Source organism: Eschrichtius robustus, chromosome 4 (assembly GCF_028021215.1).
Source record: "Eschrichtius robustus isolate mEscRob2 chromosome 4, mEscRob2.pri, whole genome shotgun sequence".
Classification (NCBI taxonomy): domain Eukaryota; kingdom Metazoa; phylum Chordata; class Mammalia; order Artiodactyla; family Eschrichtiidae; genus Eschrichtius; species Eschrichtius robustus.
Genome location: NC_090827.1, coordinates 114,442,989 through 114,457,269, shown reverse-complemented (window position 1 = coordinate 114,457,269; position 14,281 = coordinate 114,442,989). Strand labels below are relative to the sequence as shown.

Genomic DNA, 14,281 nt, shown 5'->3' with positions numbered 1-14,281 from the left:
GGAGGGAGGGTGGGCGGGAGCGCTGAACAGGAAGTGTGGCAATTGTATTTCGTCTGAACAGGAAATGGGCAGTGAATGTTTTGACCCTTTCCAAATCATCACAGCGTCTGGAGAGCCCTGAAAGGGAAACTTGTCTTCCCAGGAATCACCACCCTGAGTTTGGATTCTTTCTTTGGCATGTTTTTATTGTCCCTCTTAAGGCCAGCGTGCTGGGAGGGGAGCGACTGGCATGAGCCCAGGGCAAGTTTCCCTCAGGACTGGGACAAATGGAAAGGTCACTGACTACAGGAGAAGGCTGGTGCGGTTCCAACCCTGACTCCACTGCTTTTTAGCTGTGTGTCCTTAGGCAAGTCGCTTTGCCTCTCTGAGCTACCACGTATACAAGTGCGAAATGGGCGATTGATCCCGCCCTGATTATCCTGCAGAGTTATTCTGAGGCTGGAATAGAAAACACACAACCCCAAGCAGCGTGTTGGAGATGGACCTGGGCTGCCCTGCAGCTCTAGAACAAGGGGAGGCTGTGGGTTTGGAAGAAAAAGAATTTGCCACTGGTCATTACTCTGCCCTGCTCATTCAGCCAGGCTGGCTCAGTGAAAGCATTAAGGAGGCAAGACCCTCATGCACACCAGGATGTCATGGGAATTAACTCACCGCGTGGCCGAATTGCCCAGATGTCAGAGAAGGGCCTTAAATCATGTGTAGGACAGGTTGCCTTGACTGTTTCCTCCCAGAGGCAGAGAACAGGTGCAGAGGCCGGCAGAATGATGGCGTGCTTGGGGGGTACGCAGAACCCCTAGAAGGCCAGGGCGGCCTCAAGTCCGCATAAAAAAGACCAGAAGCTGGCAACCTGGGTTTAATGGAAAGCGCATGTTGAAATAAAAGCTGTGGATCATGGCAGAAGCACTGGGAGCAGGGATTATCAAATGCACGTGAAAACATCCAGCCCGGAATGCACAACAGTGGGAAGGGATCTGCTCAACGGGGAACTGAAACTTCCAAAAGAAAAAGCCAACCCTGAATAGTTAGGCTAGTTATTTGCTGAGTGCATGAATCAGTCAGCACAATACTCATTCCGCATATCAATCACGCAGGGATGCGGCTTGGAGAATTGGCTGTTTCTGGAAACAGTTTTTGGCCAGTTGGCCAGCTCCCTTCACAGAGCTGGGTCCAGAGCAGGACTCTAAGATGGAAGTTCTCGATTATGACATCACGTGTGATGGCCGAGGATTCCTGGGGAAACACGGAGGAGGCACCGAGCCAACCAGGGGGGGCTGATCTCGGAAGACTTCCTGGAAGAGGTGATTGGAGAGCAGACTCTTACAGGATGAGTAAGCCGGGGAATATGCAGACAGAGAAGGGTGCGGGGTGGGAGGGCACTGAGCCAGGCCTGCAGACATGGATGCCCTGGGACGTGGGGAGAAGCAAAATAATTGAGCTAATTGGGGCCTAAAGTGTGGGAGGGGCAGCATGGCTGCATTGCTGTGCAGTGAGGAATCCCCTGTGCCATCCTGTGGGGTGTCGTATTCGTCATCTCATTTCCTCCTCCACCCCCTCCTTGACTCAGGCCCTTCCATGTATCCACCCTGGTCTCCTCATCTGTAACAAGGGGTCTCCCTGATCTTGCTAAAACTCACAGTGGATCAGGTGATCTGCCCGCTTCATTTAAAATTGTTCCATGTTCCCCTTGGGGGCTGAAAACTCAAAAGACCCCAGGACCCCGGTGGTCCACACAAATGTGCAGCTACAGCTGGGAGGGACCTTGGTGTGTGGGGAGTACCTGAGCTGCAAAGGCATCCTAGTCCAAAGGCACTAAAGGCTCTGCCACCCAGAGGGGGTGCAGACTGGAGGCCAGGGATGGAGGGTGGGGACAAACTGCCCGCAGCTGCCCTGGCCCTGCCCTGCCCTGCACCAGGGGCTCTCCCAGTCAGAGGAGTGAGAGAAACTTGCAGGACATCGCTTTCCCTTTTTGTCCTGCAGCCGGGAGGCAGTGCTTGGCATGAAGGCCTCCTCTTACTGGTGGAGCTGGCTGTCTGTGAGTCCTCCCCCCAACCTGCCCACAAACCAGCCCAGAGGTGAGCAGCGAAGTCCCACACCTGAGATCAGAGCCCAGGTGTCCTGGCTCAAGTTCCAGGGTGGCCTTGGCTATTTAAGAAGCCTGGCCTTCGGGTGAACCACGCTTTCCTCCTTCAGGCTGGTGGGGGATCTCAGATTCCCAGCGGGTGTCCCCAGAGCATCGCAGGGTGAGAAAACAAACAGCTCCACTCTTTGGAAAGCCTCGGTGAGGGTGATGGGAGCTGTCCCCTCACTTTGCCACAGCTCAGAGGGTTAAAGCCCAGACAGTGGTGCTGGACAGACGGCCTGGGTTTGGGTCTTGGCCCAGCCACTTACAACCTGTGAGCTCTTGGGCAAGTTACTAGGCTTCCCTGTGACACAGTGTCCTCATCTGTAAAATGGGTGTGATAATGGTGCCACCACGTCTTACACTTGTTAAGATTTGATGAGTTTGTACACGGAACACACTAAACCCCAGAACCTAAAACAGTACCCGGCATATATCAATTGCACAATGAATATTCATTATTATTCTTCAAACCCCCTGTCCCCAGAAGATGAGCTATTTCTTGACCCAAATGTTCTCATCCTTTTCTAAACAAACGCCACGGTAAGTACTCCACGTAGGAAGATTTGCCCCCCACCCCCAGGATATAAGTGTCCACAGCTGTAAAGAAGAGGTCTGGGGCCAACTTGATGTTGCTGGACCACTGCTAAGGCTGTTTCCTGGGCTTGGGTTCCTGCCTCCGTAACAAGCATGATTGGGTATAGCTTTGTGAACCAGATGGCAGCTAACCAGCTTCCCAGTTACCCATCTCACAGCACACGTCTACACTGCTCTGCCCTTGGCCAAGTGTGTTCACACCCGTGATATCACCAACTCTCCCAGCAGGCTCAGGAGGAGCCGCTAGCCTGACGTTACAGAAAAGAATGGAAGTTCAGGGAGAGCCTGGATTCATCCGTCTCCAAATCCAGTGCCAGCCCCCCATGCACACAGTCTGTGGCCCATGCTCTCAGGCAGATCCTAGAAAATAAACTCTATCAAGGATGTGGTCATATACAAATGAACCTATCTATGAAACAGAAACAGACAGAAACAGACTCATGGACATAGAGAACAGACTGGTGGTTGCCAAGGGGGAGGGGGTTGGGGGAGGGATGCAGTGGGAGGTCGGGGTCAGCAGATGGAAGCTATTATATATAGAATGGATAGACAACAAGGTCCTACTGCATAGCACAGGGAACTATATTCTGTATCCTATGATAAACCATCATGGAAAAGAATATGAAAAAAAGAATGTACATATGCATAACTGAATGCTGTACAGCAGAGATTAACACAACATTGTAAATCAACTATGCTTCAGTTTTTAAAAAGTTAATTTAAAAAAAAGGATGTGGTCATAAACCAGCATTCCTGGGTGTGCTGGGCCTGTCCTGACACTCACTCACTCCTCCCTGCACACACCCATTTACCGGTGCCCATAACTTTGCTCATCCTTCAGTGCTCAGCGCCTTCGCCACCTCCCCCCAGAAGCCTCCCTGGGCGTCTCTCTGCTGCCCCTGTGTTCCATGTGCTGCTAACAGCTGTGCTGGCTGTGACCTTTCCCCCAAGTGTTATCCTCATGTATGTCTTCCCCTCTGGATAGGAGCTCAGCAAGGACAGGGACTGTGTATGTTAAGGGGTAAACTGTGCCCCCCAACATTCATATATTGAAGTCCTAACCTTGCTACCTCAGAATGTGATGATTTGGAGACAGGGCTTTTAAAGAGGAGATTAAGGTAAAATGAGGTCATATGGGTGGGCCCTAATCCAACCTGACTGGTGTCCTAGAAGAGATTAGGACACAGACAAGCACAGCAGGACAACCATGTAAGGACACAGGGAGAAGATGGACACCTACAAGCCAAGGAGAGAGGCCTCAGAAGAAACCAAGCTGCCCACACCTTGATCTTGGACTTCCAGCCTCCATCCAGACTGTGAGGAAATATATTTCTGTTGTTTAAGCCACCCAGTCTGTTGAGCTTTGTCATGGCAACCCTAAAAAACTCACATGGTAGATAGCCTCATCCACCAGAGGGCAGACAGCAGAAGCAAGAAGAGCTACAATCCTGCAGCCTGTGGAACAAAAACCACATTCACAGAAAGATAGACAAGATGAAAAGGCAGAGAGCTATGTACCAGATGAAGGAACAAGATAAAACCCCAGAAAAAAAACTAAATGAGGTGGAGATAGGCAACCTTCCAGAAAAAGAATTCAGAATAATGATAGTGAAGATGATCCAGGACCTCGGAAAAAGATGGAAGCAAAGATCAAGAAGATGCAAGAAATGTTTAACAAACACCTAGAAGAATTAAAGAACAAACGAACAGAGATGAACAATACAATAACTGAAATGAAAACTACACTAGAAGAAATCAATAGCAGAATAACTGAGGCAGAAGAATGGATAAGTGACCTGGAAGACAGAATGGTGGAATTCACTGCCATGGAACAGAATAAAGAAAAAAGAATGAAAAGAAATGAAGACAGCCTAAGAGAACTCTGGGACAACATTAAACGCAACAACATTTACATTACAGGGGTCCCAGAAGGAGAAGAGAGAGAGAAAGGACCCGAGAAAATACTTGAAGAGATTATAGTCAAAAACTTCCCTAACACGGGAAAGGAAATAGACACCCAAGTCCAGGAAGGCCAGAGAGTCCCAGGCAGGATAAACCCAAGGAGAAACATGCCAAGACACATAGTAATCAAATTAACAAAAATAAAAGACAAAGAAAAATTATTGAAAGCAACAAGGGAAAAATGACAAATAACATACAAGGGAACTCCCATAAGGTTAAGAGCTGGTTTCTCAGCAGAAACTCTACAAGCCAGAAGGGAGTGGCATGTTATATTTAAAGTGATGAAAGGGAAGAACCTACAACCAAGATTACTCTACCCAGCAAGGATCTCATTCAGATTCAACAGAGAAATCAAAAGCTTTACAGACAAGCAAAAGCTAAGAGACCTCAGCACCACCAAACCAGCTCTACAACAAATGCTAAAGGAACTTCTCTAAGTGGGAAACACAAGAGAAGAAAAGGACCTACAAAAACAAACCCATAACAATTAAGAAAATGGTAATAGGAACATACATAGCAACAATTACCTTAAACGTGAATGGAGTAAATGCTCCAACCAAAAGACACAGGCTCACTGAATGGATACAAAAACAAGACCCATATATATGCTGTCTACAAGAGACCCACTTCAGACCTAGGGACACATACAGACTGGAAGTGAGGGGATGGAAAAAGATATTCCATGCAAATGGAAATCAAAAGAAAGCTGGAGTAGCAATACTCATATCAGATAAAATAGACTTTAAAATAAAGAATGTTGCAAGAGACAAGCAAGGACACTACATAATGATCAAGGGATCAATCCAAGAAGAAGACATAACAATTATAAATACATATGCACCCACCATAAGAGCATCTCAATACATAAGGCAAATGCTAACAGCTATAAAGGAGGAAATTGACAGTAACACAGTAATAGTGGGGGACTTTAACACCTCACTTACACCAATGGACAGATCATCCAAACAGAAAATTAATAAGGAAATACAAGCTTTAAATGACATAATAGACCAGATAGATTTAATTGATATTTATAGGACATTCCATCCAAAAACAGCAGATTACACTTTCTTCTCAAGGGCACACGGAACATTCTCCACGATAGATCACATCTTGGGTCAACAAATCAAGCCTCCGTAAATTTAAGAAAATTGAAATCATATCAAGCGTCTTATCTGACCACAATGCTATGAGATTAGAAATCAATTACAGGGAAAAAAAGGTAAAAAACACAAACACATGGAGGCTAAACAATACGTTAATAAATAACCAAGAGATCACTGAAGAAATCAAAGAGGAAATCAAAAAATACCTAGAGACAAATGAAAAGATACTGTGTCCATTTGGAGGGAATCTCTGTCTGCTTAGCCTGGGTCTGCAGGGTCCCTGGGGCCCCTGAGACAGGTGGCTTGGCCCCCCTGGACCTCCAGTTCACACCTATGAGATGGGGTTGGGGATGCTTAGCTGCCATTTCACACTCCCCAGGGAATTTCATAAATACACTTGTATTGCTCTTTGTCCTGCTAAATACAGGTTTATTACAAATATGGACACATCTTCTGAGTCTTGGTTGCCTCCACACCCATCACGGGACATGAGGCACAGATGGGTCAGTGTTCGAGATCAGCTGCACCTTAAACTAGCTACGTAGCCTTGGACACGTGGCTTCAGCCTTCTTTGAGCCTCAGTTTCTCGCCTGTAAAATGGGGGTAGTGATGCCTCCACTACAGTGTAGCCAGGAGAACGGAACGAGAGACCCATGTAAGGTCTGGCACAGAGCAGGCACTGTTCGGCTGTTGGTTTTGAATCTGGTTTAAAGAGAGGATCCAAGGAGTCCTTAGGAAGGAGAGGGACTTTCTAAGTGCCGAGGACTTCCTGGAGGAGGGGGCACGTGGACTGGGCCTTGCAGAGGGATAGGTTTCAGTGTTTCCTTAAGGATGATGACATTATCATCTTCAACATCAACATCCTCTTGCTGAGAAATGACCTTTGGAACAGAGACCCCCCCCCCCAGTCTGGAAGGTCACCACAGATAGTATCACCATCAATCAGAGGATATCACCATCAGCAGCCTGTGCCTCACCGTATACAATTTACAATTCACATGGGTCCTTCCTGCATAACTTTGCTTCCAGCCTCTGCTCCTTCTCTGCCTGAACTCACCTCAACATCCCTTCCCCTGGGAGAAGGGAGGGTGCCAGGAGGGACCGCCCCAGGGTCACCTGAACACTCCTGCAAGGGAGACATAGGGAGACCAGGACTGACCAATTTCTTTTCCTCCAAGTAGCTTTCTTTGTTATCTGCTGGGTCCTTTTCCCTGAGCTTCATGGTTAGTTTTCAGCTTTTGGGCTGGGCTTTTTTGTTCCTGAAAAAGAGAAAAAAGGAAGAAGCCATTAGACAGACACTTGCTGTCACAGTTAAGGAACCCAGGGGAGAGTCCCTGGCGAGGACACCAGGATGGGGGGCCCAGCTCCCCCAGAGACCTGGGTACCTCTCTGCTCCTCTCTGGCCTTGGTTTCTCCATTTGCGAGATGGTCAGGTTGGACCACTTCTCTGCTTTCCTACACGTGCCACATCACTCATCAAGTACAGGCCCTTCCCCAGAACATCCTCATTCAGAAGGTCACTCTTACGGTGGGACATGCTTTGGAAACCTTAGACTTTCTGTCCCAAAGGTGTGAAAATAAAAGCAGTGCAAATGCAAACAAAGTGCCAATCTCCCCTGTCAAACTGGAGACAAGTTACCGAAATTACAATCCAAATCACTGGCACAACAGAAGTGGAAAACTGTACAGCTTCTCTGGAGTTTGGAAATATGTTTCTAGAGCCATAAAAATATTTAGGTCCTTTGGCCCAATGACTCCATTTATAAATAGCCTAAAGCAGTAATAACAATGTGTGAAGATGTAAGCCTGAGATGGTCATTGCAGCATTTTTCATGGTAGAAAAATGGTCTTCACAATAGGACAAAATATCTAAGAGTAAAGTTTAAAGTGATGAAACTCATGCAGCACTTCAAAACTAATGTTAAAGAAGAAGATTTCATGTCACTGGAAAATGCTCATAATACATTCTTACTTGATAAGAGGAAGATATATAAAAGAATATACATTAGTCAACATTTAAAATAGGTATACTGGGCTTCCCTGGTGGCGCAGTGGTTAAGAATCCGCCTGCCAATGCAGGGGACACGGGTTCAAGCCCTGGTCTGGGAAGATCCCACATGCCACGGAGCAACTAAGCCCGTGCGCCACAACTACTGAGCCTGCGCTCTAGAGCCCGCGAGCCACAGCTACTGAGCCCACGTGCCACAACTACTGAAGCCCACGTGCCTAGAGCCCGTGCTCTGCAACAAGAGAAGGCACCGCAATGAGAAGCCCACGCACCACAACGAAGAGTAGCCCCCGCTCGCCACAACTATAGAAAGCTCGTGCGCAGCAACACAGACCCAGTGCAGCAAAATAAATAAATAAATAAATGAAATAAAATAGGTGTACTTATTAATAGTCATACTATTAAACAATATATGTACTTAAACTATGTCCATGTGTTTTTTAATTTAAAATTAAAAGTGAAATAAAATGTTCATACATTAAATTATTTATTAAGCCCCTGGTATCTAGGTTATGGGGATGCGATCTTGAGCAAGACAGACCTTGCCCTCCCCTTATGGAGCATACATTCTGGGAGAGGAGACAATTTAGGAAGAGCATATGGGCTGCTCATGGGGCATATGGAAGGTAAGTGGCCTGGCCCAGCACGCGATGGGGGAGAAGTGGGAGATGGGCTGCAGAGATGCGCAGGGGACAGATCGCATACTTCTGTGCATAGAAAACAGACTTCCTGGAAGCAGCACAACATAATAACAATTACCACTTAGCCGTGGTTATCTTAGCCAATTTTTTAATCTGATTTGTTTTCCTACAGTTTTCCAATTTTCTACACTGAAACAATCCAACAAAAACCAACCACTTCTACAACAGGAAAAACAAGCTTTTAGAATTTCTTCAAATTAAAAAGAAACAGTTTTTTTTTGAAGAATTAAGCCCTTAAGGTCTCAAGGAGCCAAGTAGACTTAAAAACTACAATTGTGGAAGAATACACAGTTCTTATAGGATGACGGGCTGTGAGGGCCGAAGTCATGTGAGCTGGCCTGACAGAATGTCAGTTGGTGACACGTGAGCGTGACATTCGAGGCCCTCCACCGAGGGACCCGCCTCTCTCCCTCCAGCACACGCCCAGGGACATGCCATACACTGGACCTCTGTGTTCAGGCCGCTCTGGCTGTTTCCTAGGCTGGCCCCTGGCCTGGAGTGCCTCTCCTTTGTTCCTGTCTCACTTTCAAGGCTCACCCACTCTGCTTGTCTATCTATCTATTCCTTCTAGAAAATCTGAATCACTTTGTCCTGTGCATCCCCTAGCTCATCGCATTAGTCTCGCAGGAGCCAGACTGTACCGGCTGACTGTTCCCTCGTCTGTGTCCTCGCCGGTGACCGTGACCTCCTCCTGAGGGTTCATTTTATGTGGCAGCTCATCAAAGCCATGGTGCCCAGTCGTGTGGTCGGACACTTAGAGAACGGGCGAGATGTTGCTGGTAGTTTTTAGGTATGACTCACATTGACAATCAGTTGACTTTAAGTTAATGACCCTCCATGATGTGGGTGAGCCTCATCCAATTAGCTGAAGGCCTTAAGAGCAAAGACTAAGGTGCCTGAAGAGGAAGGAACTCAGCATCAAGATGACAACACAGAAATCCTGCCTGAGTTTCCAGACTTGAGACCAAGGCTGCAACATCAACTCTTGCCAGAATTTCTAGCCTGTGGGCTTGCCATATAGGTCTGGGGCTTGCCAACCCCACGATCATGCAAGTCAATTCCTTAAAAGCTTTCTCTCTTTATTCTTCTATCAATATCGATATCTATCTATCTATATCTATGCATCTATCTAGACATACATCCTGTCAGTTCTGTTTCTCTGGAGAACCCTGCCTGATACACTCCTCACACTCCAGGATCGCAGCTGATCCACCTCTGTGCCCACAGATCTGACAGTGCCTGGCTTGAGACGAGCACAGTAAACAGAATGGGTGGGTGGGGTGGAAGAGAGGAGTCAGGATGGGATCAGATGAGATGGGATGGGACCAAGGGAGCCAGAATGACGGTATCCATGGCCACCACCTGTTGAGTTCCAGAGACTGCATTCCCATTCTAGTTTATGTGAATGGCTGTCACCACATGACTCCAGGGATCACCAATTACACAGGTGACATTGTCAAAGTCCCCCTGGAGTTATGCAACATGGTGGTCCTGCAGGTACCCAAGGATGAAGATGGTCTCCAAACAATCAAGCAAGAGTCTGATTTGAAAAGGCATGAGCCGAGTGGAAAGAGCAAAGCTATACTGGAGTCAGAAACCTGCCCATCTTGGTTTTGCCACCGTGACCCAGGACAAGTTACTTAACCTCTGGGTCTGTTTCGTTATCAGTCAATGGATGATTGTTACCATTCTCTCATGTCATGATTGTTAGATGAGGGAATGTACATAAAAGGCCTGGGGAGATGCCTGGCAAATCTGTGGTGTCTAAGTAACAGCAACCATCATTCACTGAGCTGGAGAAGACTCAGAAAGCAACAGATTTGGGGATGGGAGGAAATAAAGAATTCTCTTTAGGACGCGTGTGGCTGAGACATTTGTGTGACATCCAAGTACAAATATCACTCTGGCAGCTGGAAATAAGAGCGGTGCTCAAGAAGTGGTCTGGGCTGGAGATAAATTAAGGACAATTAACACCATGGAATTAGATAAGTCAGTCACCCAGGGACAGAGTGTAGAAAAAGATTCCTAAGGAACTCCGACCAGGAAAGAGCAGAGGGAGGACAGAAGACAGCAAAGGGGATGGAGTCGGAGAAAGCAGGGAGAGTGAACTTTGGCAGGAGAACTTTAAGAGGATGTGAGTGGTCAGCTGTGTGAATATGGCTCAGGGGCCAAGGAAGAGGAGCTAAGAGTGTCCAGGGCATGTGGCCACATGGAGGCCATAGGGAAGTGTAAGTCGGGGGGTTGGGGAGAGCCTGGACCATCTGGAGGAGGAGATGGATCTTCCTAGAACCTTGGCCTCGAGGAGGAGCAGAGAAGAGGGTGGGCAGTGGGTGTGGAATCAGAGGACGGAACATGGGTGAAGCGTGGGCAGGATGCAGGTTTGGAAGTGCGGAGATGGGAGACTTCTGTCCAATGGTGTCCATATTCTCAGTGAAGCACAAGGCCAAGCAACTAACTGAAGGGGCAGGAAGGTTTGTGAAACTGAGAAATTGCCACCGGGGACCTCTGGGGAGCAGCCTTAAAAACCAAGCCTGGTCGGGCTGTAGGAGGGTGTGGACGGTCCGTTCCCGGCTTGGTCCTGGGGAAGAAAGATGTGGGTCTCGGAGCACTGGGGGTTCATGAGGGAGGGACAGAGGGTGAGTGGCAGGCATAATGAGGCAGTTAAGGGAGGATGGAAGCTTCGCCTGGGGGCTTAGATTGCAGAACAACTGAGAGAAGATGGGATCCAAGCTGTGATCAGAGGGTGGCTTTCGTGAGGATGTGTCCAAAGCTGGAACCACCTAGAACTGACGGTCAGAGCTGATGAACGGTCCCAGATGAGGAGGAAGGAGTGAGAACAGACGTGGGTGGGAGAAGAGAAGGCAGCAAGTGGGCACTAACTAATCACAGCCCGTGTTAAATCCTCCCGTGGGTACAACTAGGGCGAGGGGGCACGGGCGCAGGATGGGGGAAGCGGTGCGCTCTGAAGATCCAACACGAGAGGTTGAATAAACCTTCTACGCTGAGAGACGTGAGTTGTGCCTGAGGCCAAGGATGCAGAGGTATTTGTTCATTCTTCCCAGAAAACATGTTGCAAAGGAGAAATTTTGCTGGTACCAGGAGGATTTGTGTGTGGGGTGTGGGTTGTGCTTCCTTTGGGGTCAAAGCCAGCTCTGACCTTCTACTCCCTGGTCAGAGAGGGTTATTAAGTCCGTAAGGACCCACTGCCCAGGGTTGCTGTCTGCAGCAGAGGCCATCACGGAGCTGAGAATGACGCCACGTCCCCAAGACATCATGTCACAGGGGGAGACTGCCGCCTGTGCAGTGCAAGTCCTGTGCAGATGGCTCGTACCCGAGGCAGCATGGAGTCATGGGTTCAAATCCCAGCTCTATAGCTCGCTAGCTGTGTGCCTTCGGGAAAGTTACTTAACCTCTCTGTACCTCTGTTTCTTTCTGTCAAGTAGGGAATAATAATAGGACCTGCCTCATAGGGCTCTCGTGAGGATTAAATGAGTCAGTGTTTGTGAAGCACATAGTAAATGCTAAAGGATCACGAGCCGTCGGTATCACCGCAGGCTCCTGGGAGATCTCATGGAACGAATGGTGTCTTAGAACGGGTTCAAGAAAAAAGGAGGGGGACCCACTTGGTGTTTGACTAGAGAACCTTAAACCACCTCAAAGTAATTCTCTAGGCTTAAATAGAATAATATCAATAACATAACACAGTATAACATAAATATAAGCCCAGTGCATGGGGTTCCAAAAAATGCTAGCTGCTGTCTTTTGAATCTGCGGTAACAATACTAATACTGCTGCTACTCAAGTCTAACACCCTGCCAGTGCCCATCATTGTGGCCTAAAAGGTCGGATTGCTGCTGTTCCCATTGGTGAATAGCCACGTGCTAAGGCCCCAGGGGCCCACCTGCCACAATCCAGCAGCTACAGGCAACAGGACTCTGATGCTGACAATTTGATTGGGGCCCCTTAGGCTGTACCTAGGGTTAAATGTTCAGAAAATCACCTCTCCTGTACTATTGCTGCTGCTGCTTATAATAAAAACGTCAGGGGCACCGTGTGTTGGATGCTTTAACTGGCCATGTTAGAGGTAAAGCAAGCAGGGCTTGGAGAAGAATCTTTTTCCCACCCAACCCATCACAGAGGTGAGATCTGAGCCCCAGATCCCTTGAAGTCAGTCCTGTGCTCATGAGCCTGCGTTGAGAGTAAGGATACAAGTGAAGAAAAGACACCCACCTGCATCAGCGCCGCACAAAATGTCAGCAGACAGCGAAGGCGGATGTCTTCTCCCAAACCGGCTCCTGCGGACAGCAGCCACCCCCCTAACTGTCTGCAGTCGTGGCCTTCTGTCCTGTCCACCCCAAGATGTGGCCCTGCTGACAAAGCCCTGTGGGCCCAGCAAGTCGCTGCCTGACAGCTCTGAGCAGAAAATGCCACACATGCCCTGGCCCCAGTTCTCTGACCAACACTTCACGGTGACTTTATTCTGAATTTTCAGGGTTAATTCTCTGCTGACTTTGGCATGGAGCTAAAGCTAACCTAAAGGAATGTGGAAAATAGGGCAGCAAGGAAGAAGGGGAGGGGCGGGAAAGAAGAAGGGGAAGGGAGGAGGAGAGTTATTAGCTGCCTTTGGAATAATGACCACACCGTAATCAATTTCGTTTTTATATAAACATTTGTCAGACACCACGCTAAGCACTCCAAATGCATTTCTCACTTAATCTTCACCTAGTTGATTTTCATATCCCTCAGTTTTTAAATCTCTTGCTCCAACTGCTCTGTAAGTCTTGGTAATTCCTGAAATGGTCCCCAAAGCCAATCCAAACCTGCGAGCCTGACTTACCTGTTTCCTGGAGCTTCTCAGCCTGTTCCCGTCTAGAGAGCAAACAGAAGATGCTTCATGAATAGAACGGCTCCCAGTAGAATCGGATATAAGCCTGGGAAACTGTGAGAGAAAGCTGCATTAATGACTAAAAGGCATCCAGCGGCTACCGTAAACATTCTGTGATGGCAATCTTGACAAGCGATAAATGATTAACATCGAGCTACTGATGGCTAGCTCAGCTTATTAAAAACGTGCCCAGTTGTGGGTCAGCAAGTTCTGGCCTGGGAGTCCAAGGCAGAGGTACCCTGGCGAAGTCACTGCTGACTGCCCTAGGGTGTCAACTCCCTTCTGGATAACAGTGTAGGACCAACCTGCCCAGGCAGCTGTGTTGAAGGTCAGTAAAATGACACACAAGAGTTGTAAAGCAAAACACAAAGGAATGCAGGTTGATCGAGTCTGAAGTCCAGAGGAACAGGATGAGGGGTCAACTCTTGCTGCTTTGTCGATGGAGGAGTAAAATCAGCCCGTGGTGAAATACACAAGAGCCGTCACTTGGGAAGTGCTGCTCTCATGGTCACGGCCATTGCTGTTATTTTATGAATGCACGCTGTCCTCCTGACCTCTCTCTAGCTCAAAAGTGATGCAGGTGTGCTAATCCTACTCTTTTTCAGCACCAGGAGACAGATGGAGGGCTGGAGTGGCAGAGGTATGTGAGGGAGAGAGGTGAGGGGCTAAGAGCGTTGCTGGGCAGCTGGGACAAGATCCAAGCTCAGCCAAGGGCATCAACAGCCTCCTTCTGAGCAGTTCACAGAGAGAGGTGAGGGCGTGGGAAGTGACGCATGGTTTTGGGGTGAAGCACAGAGAGATGGGTGCCCAGGAGTCCCACCCGCCTTGGGAAAGGAACCTTGCGCCTGGCTCAGGCATGAATTCAGGCCCTGGGAGAGAGCGCTGTCTTGGGAGCCTGGAAAA

At 48.3% G+C, this 14,281-nt stretch overlaps 1 protein-coding gene across 1 annotated transcript in view; it reads right to left on the bottom strand.

Annotated features, from left to right (window-relative positions):
- Positions 1–13,350, bottom strand: part of SLC2A9 (solute carrier family 2 member 9) — a 209,077-nt gene extending 195,727 nt beyond the window's left edge. The window contains exons 1-2 of the mRNA XM_068542280.1: positions 13,331–13,350; positions 6,944–7,043 (exon numbers count right to left, since the gene is read on the bottom strand). Coding sequence (XP_068398381.1) covers positions 6,944–7,006 — 63 coding nt within the window. The 5' untranslated portion in view covers positions 7,007–7,043; positions 13,331–13,350. The remainder of the gene's footprint in view (positions 1–6,943; positions 7,044–13,330) is intronic.
- Positions 13,351–14,281: the final 931 nt, after the last annotated feature.